At 40.4% G+C, this 16,972-nt stretch overlaps 1 protein-coding gene across 1 annotated transcript in view; it reads right to left on the bottom strand.

Annotated features, from left to right (window-relative positions):
- The window catches only part of pla2g4f.1 (phospholipase A2, group IVF, tandem duplicate 1), a 28,055-nt gene extending 11,429 nt beyond the window's left edge, over positions 1–16,626 (bottom strand). The window contains exons 1-10 of the mRNA XM_055902233.1: positions 16,545–16,626; positions 12,700–12,772; positions 12,383–12,519; positions 10,431–10,565; positions 10,301–10,341; positions 3,148–3,190; positions 1,380–1,434; positions 751–890; positions 546–647; positions 387–421 (exon numbers count right to left, since the gene is read on the bottom strand). Of these exons, the coding sequence (XP_055758208.1) occupies positions 387–421; positions 546–647; positions 751–890; positions 1,380–1,434; positions 3,148–3,190; positions 10,301–10,341; positions 10,431–10,565; positions 12,383–12,519; positions 12,700–12,772; positions 16,545–16,553 (770 nt within the window). The 5' untranslated portion in view covers positions 16,554–16,626. The remainder of the gene's footprint in view (positions 1–386; positions 422–545; positions 648–750; positions 891–1,379; positions 1,435–3,147; positions 3,191–10,300; positions 10,342–10,430; positions 10,566–12,382; positions 12,520–12,699; positions 12,773–16,544) is intronic.
- Positions 16,627–16,972: the final 346 nt, after the last annotated feature.

Genomic DNA, 16,972 nt, shown 5'->3' with positions numbered 1-16,972 from the left:
AAGTGGCGCAGCTGTTTAAGGCACAGCATTGCAGTGCTAGAGGCGTCGCTACAGACCCTGGTTCGATCCAGGGCTGTATCACAACCGGCCTTAGCTGTACTACTTATTTCTCTGTAACTGAGGCAGATATATAGCATTTGGCAAAAAACATGATTATTTGTCTCTCTAAAATGAAACCGTCAAGTGAAAGATATTAAACAAATACATGCTTGTCATTGAACAATGCCATGCCATGATTAGATAGAGAAAAAACGCACAAATCTCTTTCATAATTTCTTTAAACAATACAAGCTATTTTAATATTTCTGAAAATGGATATATAGCGTTTTGGAAAGAAACTCTTCAAATACTGATGGTTTGTTTCATAAAAAGGAAAGCACTTTTACCAGTCCTCTGTTCTCAAATGTAGATCCACCATGTCCTGTGAAGGGGGAGTGTCCATGTAAATCATATGGGCTTTATAAACATCGTTCATCAATAAGCTTTCCTTGGCACTTTATGCACACACTAGAAGGGTGCAAAGACTTAAATTAGGTCTACTGTACCTCTCCCACAGGTAAAGATACTTTGAAATCATTACTGGCTGGAAGGTGCAGAGCAGTAGATAAGCCAGTGACATTTGGATCTTCTACCTGACCCAATTTATCCTGGGGATACAAAAAATATGATTGTGGATTTTTTTTTAAATCATATGGAACTTGTATAAAGATGGGTAAGATATTGGTCAAGTGAAGGATCAGTTAACCGCACCCTCACGCAAAGCTCTGTCTCCAGGTCTCTGTTGATGTAGTAGCGCAGAGTTTTGGTCAGGTTGGATGTTTTCTCAGGAGCAAGAATCTTATGCTCTTCTGGAAAGGCCCCACGCATTTTCAGGACCACATTCTGCGCCACTGGAACAATAACAACATAGATGTGGTTGCTCAGTTCAGTGATCTATGAATATCCTGTGTAGACCGGTCTGATTATGCTCGCTCAGGCAGGCAGGCAGACAGACAGACAGACAGACAGGCAGGCAGGCAGGCAGGCAGGCAGGCAGGCAGGCAGGCAGGCAGGCAGGCAGGCAGAACATACATTGGGAGGTATTTAGAGAATAAGTGGCCCCTTATGATCACTCTACTAGATAGGACTAGACAGAGGGGAGCAACTGAGTGGACATCCCCCAGGCATGTCCTCACACTAAAACAGACAAAACTAGTTCAAACCAGAAACTGATGACTCATGATGACATTGCAAGCAACTTTGCAGCAGGGGCAGTCTTTAGACTGATATAAAATGAAAGAAGAAAGTTCTGAGTCAAGTAAAGGCCAAACTATGTTCAACAGGCACCTGGAAAAATAAGCAGACCTGATACAGTAGATAATAATTTGAATGATACTCACTGGCAGTGGTCATCAGCTTTTCTACATTCACATCCACAGTAGAGAATGGGGAGGCCTAGGACAAAGTATACTACAATAATCAGCATATAGAATAGCCTTCTGTTCGTGGTTGTGAATTATTTGCCTTAATTTTGTACAGCATTATATTACATGTACAGTTCCTTCAGATGGTATTCATACCCCTTAACATATTCCACATTTTGTTATGTTACAAATTGGGATTAAAATTAATTTAATTGTCTTTTGATCTACACCAAATACTCTGTAATGTCAAAGTGGAAGAAAAATTTTGTTTTTAAAGAATTATGAAAAAATAAAACACTATCTTGACATATCTTGATTAAATAAGTGTTGAAGTCCCTGAGTCAATACATGTTAGAATCACTTTTGGCAGTGATTACAGCTGTGTCTTTTTGTGAAAGTCTCTAAGAGTTTTGCACACCTGTATTGTACAATATTTGCCTATTATTATTTTTTAAACTCTTCAAACTCTGTCAAGTTGGTTGCTGATTATTGCTAGACAGCCATTTTCAAGTCTTGCCATATATTTTCAAGCCGATTTAAGTCACAACTGTAACTAGGCCACATTCAAGCAACTCCAGGAACATTCAAGCAACTCCAGTGTACTGTATATTTGGCCTTGATTTTAAAGTTTTTGTCCTGCTGAAAGGTGAATTTGTCTCCCATTGTCTGTTGGAAAGCAGACTGTACTTGGTTTCCTCTAGGATTTTCCCTGTGGTCAGCTCTATTCAGTTTTTTTTTAATGCCCCCCAAAAACTCTCTAGTCCTTGCTGATGACAAGTATATCCATAGCATGCTTGAAAATATGAATGTGTTGTGATGTGTTTGACCAAACATAATGCTTTGTATTCAGGACAAAAAGTTAATTTATTTGCCACACTTTAGAGCATTATTGCAAACAGGGTTTAGGTTTAGGAATAGTTGTATTATGTACACTGTATTCTTTTCACTCTGTCATTTAGGGTAGTGTTGTGAAGTAACTAAAATGTTGTTGATTCATCCTTAGTTTTCTCCTATCACAGCCACTAAACTGTTTTAAAATCACCATTGGCCTCATGATGAAATCCCTGAGCGGTTTCCTTAATCTCTGGCAACTGAGTTAGGAAGGACGCCTGTAGATTTATAGTGACTGGGTGTGTTGATACACCATCCAAAGCATATTTAATAACTTCACCATACTCAAACTGATATTTATTGTCTGCTTTTTAAAATGTTTTACCCATCTATCAATAGATTCCCTTTGTGACGCATTAGAAAACCTCCCTGGACTTTGTGGTTGAATCTGCGCTTGAAATTCACTACTTGACTGAAGGACCATAAAGATGTGTGGGGTATAGAGATGGGGTAATCATTCAATAACCATGTTAACCACCTTTATTGCACATAGAGGGAGTCCATGCTACTTATTATGTGACTTGTTAAGCTAAGTTACATTTTTACTCCTGAACTTATTTAGGTTTGCCATAACAAAAGGGTTGAATACTTATTGACTCAAGACATTTCAGCTTTTCATTTTTTATTAATTTGTCAAAATTGTGGGGCATTATGGGGTATAGTGTGTAGATCAGTGGCACAAAACCTCAATTTAATCAATTTTAAAATCCAGGCTGTAATACAACAAAATATGGAAAAAGGGGTGTGAATAATTTGTCCTGTCATTATTGACCTCATCATTATCCATCTCTGACCATCCTTGTGATGTTGACTTTGCCTTAGAATGATCAGCAAACCAAATGAATGCCCTTACCACTAGTACACCATTAGAGAGAAACTCGCCAGCAGGCTCTTTACTGCAAACAGGGAACACGAGAAACAAACTTTTTTTCAGTCATGGAAGTAGTTCCCTTACAAAAAAAGGTGTTTAAAGCAGCAATCCTTAATTGAAACATTAACAAAGCGTTCTCCCCTCCAGTTTCGGTAAAAAGCTGAGGGATGGTGCTGGAGAATTGCAACCACTCTCAAATCCATAGACTACAGAGTTCCCCAATAGGCAGCCCACTGTCCAAATTCAGCACACGGGTGATTTTATTTGTTTTGTATTCATTTTTGTTGTCGGATATAAAAGACTGTAAAATCACCAGGAAATTAAATTGCGTGATTTTATTTTCTGAAATCTGTTCCCAAGTAATAGAGAGGCATATTTGTTTGTATCTTAATGTAATTAAAGTTTGAAATTATTCAGTTTTTTAAAATGATTCTGTACAAATGATTTATAACTATGTTCCGGCACCGCGACCATCCACTCATGGAAAAATTGGGCCACGGATGAATGTACAGTTCAAGTCGGAAGTTTACATACACTTAGGTAGGAGTCATTAAAACTCGTTTTTCAAACAATGCACACATTTCTTGTTAACAAACTATAGTTTTGGCAAGTCGGTTAGGACATCTACATTGTGCATGACACAAGTAATTTTTCCAACAATTGTTTACAGACAGATTATTTCACTGTATCACAATTCCAGTGGGTCAGAAGTTTACATAGTTGACTGTGCCTTTAAACAGCTTGGAAAATTCCAGAAAATTATGTCATGGCTTTAGAAGCTTCTGATAGGCTAATTGACATCATTTGAGTCAATTGGAGGTGTACCTGTGGATGTATTTCAAGGCCTACCTTCAAACTCAGTGCCTCTTTGCTTGACATCATGGGGAAATCAAAAGAAATCAGCCAAGACCCCAGAAAAAAAAACTGTAGACCTCCACCAGTCTGGTTCATCCTTGGGAGCAATTTCCAAACGCTCTGTCGCAGCCGGCCGCAACCGGGAGGTCCGTGGGGCGACGCATAATTGGCATAGCGTCGTCCGGGTTAGGGAGGGTTTGGCCGGTAGGGATATCCTTGTCTCAGTATGTAAAAATGTAATAAAATGTATGCACTCTACTGTAAGTCGCTCTGGATAAGAGCGTCTACTAAATGACAAAAACAAAAAAAGAAAAAAAAAAAAGTACTTTTGTGCGAAAAGTGCAAATCAATTCCAGAAACACAGTAAAGGACCATGTGAAGATGCTGGAGGAAACAGGTACAAAAGTATCTATATCCACAGTAAAACGAGTCCTATATCGATATAACCTGAAAGGCCGCTCAGCAAGGAAGAAGCCACTGCTCCAAAACCGCCATAAAAAAGCCAGACTACGGTTTGCAACTGCACATGGGGTCAAAGATCGTACTTTTTGGAGAAATGTCCTCTGGTCTGATGAAACAAAAATAGAACTGTTAGGCCATAATGAGCATCTTTATGTTTGGAGGAAAAAGGGGGAGGCTTGCAAGCCGAAGAACACCATCCCAACCGTGAAGCACGGGGGTGGCAGCATCATGTTGTGGGTGTGCTTTGCTTCAGGAGGGACTGGTGCACTTCACAAAATAGATAGAATCATGAGGAAAGACAATTATGTGGATAGATTGAAGCAACATCTCAAGACATCAGTCAGGAAGTTAAAGCTTGGTTGCAAATGGGTCTTCCAAATGGACAATGACCCCAAGCATACTTCCAAAGTTGTGGCAAAATGGCTTAAGGACAACAAAGTGAAGATATTGGAGTGGCCATCACAAAGCTCTGACCTCAATCCTATAGAAAATGTGTGGTCATTTTCCTTGCTCGCACCTACAAACCTGACTCAGTTACACCAGCTCTGTCAGGAGGAATGGGCCAAAATTCATCCAACTTATTGTGGGAAGCTTGTGGAAGGCTATCCAAAACGTTTGACCCAAGTTAAACAATTTAATGGCAATGCTACCAAATACTAATTGAGTGTATGTAAACGTATGACCCACTGGTAATGTGATGAAAGAAATAAAAGCTGAAATAAATCATTCTCTCTACTATTATTCTGACGTTTCACATTATTAAAATAAAGTGGTGAAAAAGTTAAGAAACTGACATAAGACAGGGATTTTTTACTATAATTAAATGTCAGGAATTGTGAAAAACTGAGTTTAAATGTATTTGGCTAAGGTGTATGTAAACTTCCGACTTCAACTGTAATTGGGGACCCCTCGGCTATGCTATGGATGCAAGGACTGACCATCCATGACATCATAATTAGTTTTAACAATGCTTTTAGGCTACACAGCGCTTGTTTACATTTACTTTGTTTACAAACATTGGAGACAGGTAGCCTAGCGCAGGGGTCTCCAACCTTTTATAGCATGAGAGCTCCTTTTAAAAAATGAAACATGTCACGAGCTAGTCATTTCTTTCTAGCTTTCAAATAGGAACATTATTCTCCTCTCACCTGCAACTCTTCCTCGGGTCCTTAGTGTACAAGAGAAAGTAGTGCAGTAGTTGTGTTGTAGTGTTGTCTGTCAATATACCTGGTAAAATATTTTTTTCACGCAAATTCTATTTCATATTTTCCCAAATGATGTTCTTAGTTGTACTTTCCACTCTTAAAATTACAATTGTTCATAGAGAAACAATGACATTAGATGTTGTCAATGCAACATGTCAATGCTTAAATCATATATATTTTTTAATTGGTCTGGAAGAAAACAAACAAATTTAGATTTTTGAGTGTATTTCCCCTTTAATTGCGCATCTGGCCCTTTAATTGAGCGTCTAGCAAGTTAGGAATGTGCAATGTGCCGGTCTAGAGATGGTTCTGTACTGCAGCTGCTCATGGCAAAGTTTGCAAATAACAAATAATAGATACAAATGATATACTGTACTTACTCATGATATACTTCTGACAGGAAAGCCTACTTTACAATTAACATTCAATTTAAAGGTTTTGGGGAAAGTATTTGTCAACCCACAAGAAGATTATCACATCCACTAGCTACACATGGGAGTGATAAACAAACGCGGCACCACACGGACAGAGGGGCAATATTGCTGGAAATGAATTGGCTTTTTAAGCCAATAGTGGCTAACCAGGCGTGGGATAATGTCAATGTTGCGTTGATTAGATAGTCGCTAGGAGATATTTGTGAGATTTGTTTATGACAGTTTGCGGCGGAACTAGGGCTGTGGCAGTCACAAAATATTGTCAGCCGGTGATTGTCACACAAATAACTGTTGGTCTCGTGGTGATTGACCGTTAATTAACATAAACACATTTAGCATCTCCTGGCTTCCACTGCCACTGATTAATATCTACATTTAAAAAAGTCTAATAAATGAATGTAATATAGCCTACACTTCACAATAAATCTATTATTTACTTTAGACAGGTCTAAAGAAGCACGATATGAAGAAAATCCAGCCTATTTCAGAAGACCAGAATAGCATACTCTGAGTTGTCCTTATATTAGGTCCTGATGTGGCTACGCCAAATGGCTGTGGGCTACACTAGTTCATATAGCAGACAAGATTTGCTTAGAATTCCGTGGCATTATTTTATAGTATGATGAATAAAATTGATGGGATATTTTCTCCAAACAATTTGAGGAAGTGTGATGAGCCGTTTAACAAAGAAATATATATTTGCTCTACAAACGTTGTTCTATATGTTTTGATTTTTAATACTTTGTAAGGCTGCATGATGCAACTCTAATGATGATTTTTTAAAAGTCACTTGAAAGGCATGAGCTCAGGTTTTTTTTTGCGCAGGCTGTACACACTTCATCCGTCACTCATTCACAATTTGACAAGCACTTGATAATGCCTGGAATTTAACGGTGGCATTCCCTTCTGTGGCCATAATGCACCCTAAAAAATCCATGCCTTTTGCGGCCAGTGGTGGTTGTGCCCTTCTCCCTGAGAGGTGCGCACTGACAATCACCGTTCACTCACATGGCTCTCCATCAAGTGATCGGGTCTTTCTGACAGGTTACAAGTGAAGACAGACGCATCGGGGACGCAACTGTGGGCGCCCTTATCCAATTCTGAGGTGCATATTGAAGATATTGGAAGAACTGTCCACATTTACTTTTCATCAGCCAAGAAGATGAGTAGGCCTAACGAACAGCAAAAGCACTAGCTTATGTCAATCTACTATCTCCCATAGTACAAAAGTTGACCTTTTCTATTCTGTGCAATAAATAAATATTCCAAACATAGGTCAGGGACAGTTGTGGGATGCAATAGATCCCAAATTAATAAAACCAATGGCATTCCAAAAAATGTTTTACGCAGTGTGGCTGACGCAACAGATCAGAACGTTTAGCTTAAGATCTTGAGAAGCTATTTGGATATTTCTTCACATTATAAGCGTAGGAATGCGCACATGGTAGTAGGCTATCAGCCAAATGTTCCATTAGCAGAAAACACCATTATCAAAAGTGACCATAAATGCAATTATGCATGTAATGCTTTAATTATAAAGGCACATTTTTATGGTGAAAATTATTTTCCCCAAACTTGAAACTCATGCGCTTTATGTATGCCAGTTAGGCTCTACACCCCTTGTAAAGCATATTAATGTGCTTAATTTATTTGGCCACTTTAGTTGTGATACAAACCTTATCAAACATATAGGCATGGGCTAGGCTACATGAGGTGTGCGACTATGATTAGAAAAAGTCGCGCAAAAAAAGACATTGTTTCTTATTCTGGGCATCATTCACAAGTGATACTATATAATTCACAAGTGATAGGCTAATATTGTCACCCATCAGACTATTCTTGATTTAATCTTGTTTTTACATATACAAAATAATATTTGTGTAAATTTCTATTTTTATTTAGAATGGACCATTATCATGCACCTGTATCGAAACAGGGGCAGCAGGAAAAAATACATGTAATTGATGCACTTAAATAGCGAATGGAGGACGCTGTTCCCGTGGTTCATTTTCATGCCAGCCAGGTAGGCTATACTCCTGTTGTAAATATAAGCAAAGTGCTTAAAATTAGGAAAGCTGAGTAATAAATATAAACTCAGCAAAAAAGAAACGTTCCTTTTTCAGGACCCTGTCTTTCAAAGATAATTCGTAAAAATCTAAATAACTTCACAGATCTTCATTGTAAAGGGTTTAAACCCTTGCTTGTTCAATGAACCATAAACAATTAATGAACATGCACCTGTGGAACGGTCGTTAAGACACTAACAGTTTACAGACGGTAGGCAATTAAGGTCACAGTTATGAAAACTTAGGACATTAAAGAGGCCTTTCTACTGACTCTGAAAAACACCAAAAGAAAGATGCCCAGGGTCCCTGTTCATTTGCGTGAATGTGCCTTAGGCATGCTGCAAGGAGGCATGAGGACTGCAGATGTGGCCATGGCAATAAATTGTGATGTCCGTACTGTGAGACGCCTCAAACAGCACTACAGGGAGACAGGACAGACAGCTGATCGTCGAGGTTGTGTCTCACCAGGGGTGATGGTCTGATTTGCGTTTATCATCGAAGGAATGAGTGTTCCACAGAGGCCTGTACTCTGGAGCGGGATCGATTTGGAGGTGGAGGGTACGTCATGGTCTGGGGTAGTGTGTCCCAGCATCATCGGACTGAGCTTGTTGTCATTGCATCTCACTGATGTGCGTTACAGGGAAGACATCCTCCTCCCTCATGTGGTACCCTTCCTGCAGGCTCATCCTAACATGACTCTCCAGCATGACAATGCCACCGGCCATACTGCTCGTTCTGTGTGTGATTTCCTGCAAGACAGGAATGTCAGTGATCTGCCATGGCCAGCGAAGAGCCCGGATCTCAATCCCATTGAGCATGTCTGGGACCTGTTGGATCGGAGGGTGTCCGGGAACTTGCAGGTGCCTTGGTGGAAGAGTGGGGTAACATCTCACAGCAAGAACTGGCAAATCTGGTGCAGTCCACGAGGAGGAGATGCATTGCAGTACTTAATGCAGCCGGTGGCCAGACTGTTACTTTACTTTGTTCAGGGACACATTATTCAATTTCTGTTAGTCACATGTCTGTGGAACTTGATCAGCCTTGTTATCTTGTTATGTTCATACAAATATTTACACATGTTAATTTTGCTGAAAAAACGCAGTTGACAGTGAGAGGACGTTTCTTTTTTTGCTGAGTTTAGTAGGCCTAGCCTATAGAAAGCTGATGGGATCCTCCTCTTTTTAATAGAGGCCATCACTCAGTTTTCTCACGCAATTGCATAGCCTATTGAAATGTTGCGCAACATGAGCTCATGGGCTCTCATGAAGTGTTTGGTTAGATTTTCGATTACATTTTCATTGATGTCAGAGTTATTTGAGGGACAGTAGAGTGCTGAGTACCAGGCAGTTTTTTTATTTATTTATTTATTTTACCGTTATTTTACCAGGTAAGTTGACTGAGAACACGTTCTCATTTGCAGCAACGACCTGGGGAATAGTTACAGTGGAGAGGAGGGGGATGAATGAGCCAATTGTAAACTAGCAAGTTTGGTAGGCTACTAATGACCAGCAGCATCAGAGCTTGGAGAAGCCTAATTACAGTGACTATACGGTCACATGGAATTTGACTGCCTTCATGACTCCTGACCACCTGGTGTGGCGGCAATACGGTCACTGCAACAGCCCTAGGTAGAACACCTGAAAATACTTTTAGAATTGTTTGGAGGCACACCATTGGCCTAGCGGTTAAGAGCGGCAGGTAGCCCAGCGGTTAAGAGCGGCAGGTAAACTAGTGGTTAAGAGTGGCAGGTAACCTAGAGGTTAAGAGCTTCGGGCCAATATCCTAAAGGTTGCTGGTTCGAATCCCTGAGCCAACTAAGTGAGAGTGTCTGCTAAATGAATAAATGTTTTCTTACATGTGAAACTGCAAATTTAATTTTTACTTTCACATGTGGAGAATCAATCACATTTGAACGTTTTTCACATATGAAACTGCAAATGAGATTGTTTTTCACATGTGAACTTGCAATTCCACAGGTGAAATTTAAGCTCAACATGTGAAAACAGCTATTTCACGTGTGCTTTTTTGTAAGGGTTGTTACAACAAAACATTTCAATATCTTCTGCTTTGATAGCGGTCCCAAAATGGCATGGATGTCAAAGTTGACACTCACCTCTCCAGCAACTCAAACTCCACCCACAATTCATCTTTGGTCTGAAATAGAGAGGAGGCATAGGAGACTAAGGTTATGATTCATTAAATACATATTCTAGTTATATTCCTTAGCGCTAGAATAGTCCTACCGGTCCACAGATGAAGGTCTTGGTCTTCTTCTTCCCAGGGGTGAGCTTATTGACGTCAAACACTACGATGGAGCACAGGTCATCGCCCTTGCCAATGAAACTGTCCTCATCGTACATCTTCAACTCTATGATATTCTGAAAAGACAAGGGCATCTCTTTATCACGATTGGATGTACTGTATTTTGATTTACAGTATATGTTTGTTTACACATGCAAAACTAGTAAGTCTATAAACTCTCATTCTGGAACTTACCCGGAATTTTCACACAAGATAATGCATTCCTTTTGCAATTCTAATCTGTTCCATGGCATGTGAAATAACACCATAACCTATTATTTTCAATATATTTAAGGGGGAAAAATGCATCCAAACTAGCTTTTCAGGTGTTTGTGAAAGCAAAGTCGGGTAGAATGCATTTTTATGTTTTAAAATTAAATTGGTGTTACAATAAAATGTGTTATTTGAGCTGCACAAAAGTACGTCGCTGCATTTGCGTAGTTTGCTTAAAGTGTGTAGCGGCCTTAAGGGGATTCCAAGGGATGTGACTTACCAGCATGCCCGAACACCCAAAATGTGTAGCTACACTGTCATTCAATGTTGCCAACTCCTCAGTAAGGAAAGTAGCTATTGGCTGTCCTAAAAGTCACAAAAGTACATCATCACCTAATTTTCATAATTGGCCATGTGCATGTAATTGTGATGGACGCTGTAGGAGAGAGGAATGTGGGTGAGACAACAAGTGAGTAAAAAACACCCTAAATATGTTTACAACTACAGCTGACTTTATTCTGTCGATTCAGAATTCCAACCCTCCTCCTTTATCCGGGCTTGGGACCGGCAAAAGTGACCCAAAGAGACACTCTGGCGGAGTTCCTTAGTTTTTTGATTTTATTTTTATAGTTTCGTTTTTTACATTTACATCCCGCCCTGAATGTAAGCCAGGGCGGGATCAGCCAGCGGCGGCTTCCCGCATGCGCGATTCATTTGCAGTCTGGACCGGAGGGGTGAACATCTCCTGCTCTGACTGCAGCTGGGAGGGACTGCTGTGCGAGGACTGGGCCGCCTGTGTGAAGGATGGTTTTGTTCTCTTTTTAACAGAAATATATGCCTTAAAGAAATAGGACATGTTAATCACAAAACATAGCGTGACTGCAGAAAAGCTGTTGTTAATCTAGGGTGTCGACTGTGCTAACCAGAAGGTTGAGACAAGATGGAAAAATGCTGAATAACAAGAAAACAGGAACTGAGCAGTGTAGCCACCGACAACTCAGCTCAAACTTCATAACAAACACTTCCGGATATCTGGATCCTGTGTGCTGTGAGGCTGGGACCAGCCTGGGCACCACCGATAGGCTAGCAAGTTTAAACCACGCTAAGCCTCTACTGTGACAGGCCAACTCTAAAGTTGGAACTACATCTGTCACAGTATAAAAGAAGATGTCTGTACTATTTCAGTCAGTTCTCTGCTTTACCCTGCGTGGTGATACAGTGAACCCGTATATATGAAAATTGCATTTACCATTTATCGCTTGTGTTAAATAAAAATAATTAAAGTATATTCAGTGACTCTGAATCACATTTTATCCTGATACCAGATTTGATTGACGCAACCTTTTACACCTGTGAGTGCTTTGGGACCGAGGTGGGGCCCACAGCAGCACCCGCTGCTCATTGAGAAGAGTAAGAACGATATGCGCTTTCACGCCAGAGTCTCCAAAAGTCTCCAATAACACCCGAAAAAGCCGCTAGATTTGTCGCTAGTCACTTTTTTGAAAACGTGTCGCTAAAGGGGTCTGAATACTCGCTAAATATAGCGACAAAGTCGCTAAGTTGGCAACACTGCTGTCATTACACCCTACCTACCTATATGCAAATACATATGTTTTAGGGACACCATGTCCCTATGAGTTATATCTGCCTAGTGATTGGCATACTGTATGAGGGGTTTTACCTTGACGTGACTGTGGACCCTGAATTGGAAACTCTCATTCCACTCTGGGGTCTTGCTGTTGGGCACAGTCTTAGTACAGAAGGTCCTGGCAGATGCTGTGGGGAGACCTACAGTAACATAACAGTCGGACTCAGACCCTGCAAAACAAAACACGACCGTTAGAAACGATTTTGTGTGTAAAAACAGATCAGAGATTAAATGCTTAAAGGGATAGTTCACTTTTTATCTTCAACTGAAATAACTGTCTGCTCTGATAATGAATTTAGAAATCTATGAAAAGTATATACATACTGTATATTGAAACCAATATGACTCACAATAATCATGAGAGCAGTTGTTTATTGCTCGGAGTACAGTAACTGTCAGGCTCTGGTAAGTCTTAACCTCTCTCTAATAGGGGAGGCAAAAACATACATGGTTACAGAAATACAAACACATACGACATACTACATACATAAGATGGACAAATGTGCTGAATGGTGTACAGATATCGGATCTCTTAAGTCGCAATTTTTTTCCCTTGCGCATCAGGAAATTCAAATTTGTGAAACCCACATGTCTCATCTCTCCATGTGGAGGCAGTCGTCATTCGGACCAGCGGGTCTATCCATTGTCACATACTTGAAAGTGTGAAAACTGATAACAGGCCACTGTTTGTGATTCCCTGACTGAGTTGATGAGCTGATCTGGGCCATCAGAGGATATCTTAACGTTTCTAGCGAACCTAAGGTTATGAATCAACTGTCAACATTTTGTTGAATTGTGGCCTGGGGTGATCTAGTGGGCCGCTGCCTTCAGCTCGCATATTTCGGCCCAGTGATTCCGGCCCATGTCCTTCTGGCACAAACAACTCAATCCATTCGATTGACAAGATTTAGTTACACATTTCAAATATGTACAGCCCAGGGATTATTTACCCCCAATCTTGATAAGAAATGACCATAGCACACACTTTTATTTTAGGCCATGGATGCGGATTCAACTTTTTGGGGATCCGCTGACTAAAAGATCCGGAGCTTCCCAAAGCTTCTGGGCGTGTGGGGATCACGTTCTGCATGTGTGTTTATTCTCTATGCGTAGAGAACAGGCTACTCAGAAGAAGTACCCTACAGTGTTGTTTCGAAGTAGTCTACAGTGTTGTTTCGAAATAGTCTACAGTGTTGTTTCGAAGTAGTCTACAGTGTTGTTTCGAAGTAGTCTACAGTGTTGTTTCAAAGTACCCTACAGTGTTGTTTCGAAGTACCCTACAGTGTTGTTTCGAAGTACCCTACAGTGTTGTTTCGAAGTACCCTACAGTGTTGTTTCGAAGTACCCTACAGTGTTGTTTCGAAGTACCCTACAGTGTTGTTTCGAAGTAGCCGACAGTGTTGTTTCGAAGTAGCCGACAGTGTTGTTTCGAAGTACCCTACAGTGTTGTTTCGAAGTACCCTACAGTGTTGTTTCGAAGTAGCCGACAGTGTTGTTTCGAAGTACCCTACAGTGTTGTTTCGAAGTAGTCTACAGTGTTGTTTCGAAGGAGTCTACAGTGTTGTTTCGAAGTAGTCGACAGTGTTGTTTCGAAGTAGTCTACAGTGTTGTTTCGAAGTAGTCTACAGTGTTGTTTCGAAGTAGTCTACAGTGTTGTTTCGAAGTAGTCTACAGTGTTGTTTCGAAGTAGTCTACAGTGTTGTTTCGAAGTACCCTACAGTGTTGTTTCGAAGTACCCTACAGTGTTGTTTCGAAGTACCCTACAGTGTTGTTTCGAAGTACCCTACAGTGTTGTTTCGAAGTACCCTACAGTGTTGTTTCGAAGTACCCTACAGTGTTGTTTCGAAGTACCCTACAGTGTTGTTTCGAAGTAGCCGACAGTGTTGTTTCGAAGTACCCTACAGTGTTGTTTCGAAGTACCCTACAGTGTTGTTTCGAAGTAGCCGACAGTGTTGTTTCGAAGTACCCTACAGTGTTGTTTCGAAGTAGTCTACAGTGTTGTTTCGAAGGAGTCTACAGTGTTGTTTCGAAGTAGTCGACAGTGTTGTTTCGAAGTAGTCTACAGTGTTGTTTCGAAGTAGTCTACAGTGTTGTTTCGAAGTAGTCTACAGTGTTGTTTCGAAGTAGTCTACAGTGTTGTTTCGAAGTAGTCTACAGTGTTGTTTCGAAGTACCCTACAGTGTTGTTTCGAAGTACCCTACAGTGTTGTTTCGAAGTACCCTACAGTGTTGTTTCGAAGTACCCTACAGTGTTGTTTCGAAGTACCCTACAGTGTTGTTTCGAAGTACCCTACAGTGTTGTTTCGAAGTAGCCGACAGTGTTGTTTCGAAGTAGCCGACAGTGTTGTTTCGAAGTACCCTACAGTGTTGTTTCGAAGTACCCTACAGTGTTGTTTCGAAGTAGCCGACAGTGTTGTTTCGAAGTACCCTACAGTGTTGTTTCGAAGTAGTCTACAGTGTTGTTTCGAAGGAGTCTACAGTGTTGTTTCGAAGTAGTCGACAGTGTTGTTTCGAAGTAGTCTACAGTGTTGTTTCGAAGTAGTCTACAGTGTTGTTTAGAAGTAGTCTACAGTGTTGTTTCGAAGTAGTCTACAGTGTTGTTTCGAAGTAGTCTACAGTGTTGTTTCGAAGTACCCTACAGTGTTGTTTCGAAGTACCCTACAGTGTTGTTTCGAAGTAGTCTACAGTGTTGTTTCGAAGTAGCCGACAGTGTTGTTTCGAAGTAGTCTACAGTGTTGTTTCGAAGTACCCTACAGTGTTGTTTCGAAGTACCCTACAGTGTTGTTTCGAAGTACCCTACAGTGTTGTTTCGAAGTACCCTACAGTGTTGTTTCGAAGTAGCCGACAGTGTTGTTTCGAAGTACCCTACAGTGTTGTTTCGAAGTAGCCGACAGTGTTGTTTCGAAGTACCCTACAGTGTTGTTTCGAAGTAGTCTACAGTGTTGTTTCGAAGTAGTCGACAGTGTTGTTTCGAAGTAGTCTACAGTGTTGTTTCGAAGTAGTCTACAGTGTTGTTTCGAAGTAGTCTACAGTGTTGTTTCGAAGTAGTCTACAGTGTTGTTTCGAAGTAGTCTACAGTGTTGTTTCGAAGTACCCTACAGTGTTGTTTCGAAGTACCCTACAGTGTTGTTTCGAAGTACCCTACAGTGTTGTTTCGAAGTAGCCGACAGTGTTGTTTCGAAGTAGCCGACAGTGTTGTTTCGAAGTAGTCTAGAGTGTTGTTTCGAAGTACCCTACAGTGTTGTTTCGAATGGTGAGCAGATGGTGTTAACAAACCATAGAATAGCCTACCTGTGTATTTTGCCTAGTGGCGCACGGTGTTGAGTGTTGACCACGTGAGAGAAAAATGTGGCGGTGTTACGTTATACTACTATGCTAAAAATGTTGGTTCTGTTTTGTACAATAATGTGATCATTATGGGATATTGCAGACATTGATTCAGCTTTGATCCAACTTTATTTAATGACCACCATTCTCCTGAGTAGCCTGTTCCCTATGCGTAAAGTAAAGAATATACAGATGCACAGAACATGAAGGAAAGAAATTCCACAAATTAACTTAACAAGGCACACCTGTTAAGTAAAATGCATTCCAGGTGACTACCTCATGAAGCTGGTTGAGAGAATGCCAAGAGTGTGCAAAGCTGTCATCAAGGCAAAGGGTGGCTACTTTGAAGAATCTCAAACATAACATTTATTTCGATTTTTTGAACAGGTTTTTGTTTACTACATAATTCCATATGTGTTATTTCATAGTTTTGTTGTCTTCACTATTATTCTACAACATAGAAAATAGTAAAAATAAAGAAAAACCCTTGAATGAGTAGGTGTGTCCAAACTTTTGATATATATATATATATTTCTCATAAAACTTTATTATTATTTTTATTTTATTGAACTAGGTAAGTCAGTTAAGAACAAATTCTTATTTACAATGACAGCCTAGGAACAGTGGGTTTAACTGCCTTGTTCAGGGGCAGAACAACAGATTTTTACCCTGTCAGCTCAGGGATTCGATCTAGCAACCTTTCGGTTACTGGCCCAATGCTTTTAGCACTAGGTTACCCGCCGCCCCAACTTGGGTGGCCAAATAAAATCACCTGTGGGCAACAAGTTGGGTAACCCTGGGCCTACACTGTTCTCAGAAGATCGGTTGCATAAATACATATTTAAAATAAATGTAAAATAAAGAGGTACCTTCAACATGGTTAGTTAATGTTCCTCCTACAGTAGGTTTGCAGAGAATTGAAGATCCTGTCAGCTGTCGGGTATCCTTCTCCCTGCAGAGTGGAAGGTATAAACACTATATAGGTGAGGCAAAATGGGAGGACCCACTTTTTCAGGCTCAAGCATGTCAAACTTCATGCAGGTCAATGCGATTGTGGGGGAAGGTTGCTCTAAAGCTGTCCTTTTTGAGATGTAGGGTTTATAAGGGCTCGGTTGCAACATGATTGATAAGCGTAGGATTACGAATGAAAAAATAACTATTATCAACAGCAAACATTCTGACAAGAGAAGCTGCTGATCAAAGCGTAATTTTGTTAAATTGAAGCCAGACGCAAAACCACTTCCATGTTCTGAAAAAGTCGGTCTGTCACGACTTCTACCGAAGATAACTCCTCTCC

This window comes from Salvelinus fontinalis, chromosome 37 (genome assembly GCF_029448725.1).
Source record: "Salvelinus fontinalis isolate EN_2023a chromosome 37, ASM2944872v1, whole genome shotgun sequence".
NCBI lineage: Eukaryota > Metazoa > Chordata > Actinopteri > Salmoniformes > Salmonidae > Salvelinus > Salvelinus fontinalis.
The sequence above is the reverse complement of the archived record's forward strand: the minus strand, read 5'-3'. Positions and strand labels throughout refer to the sequence as shown.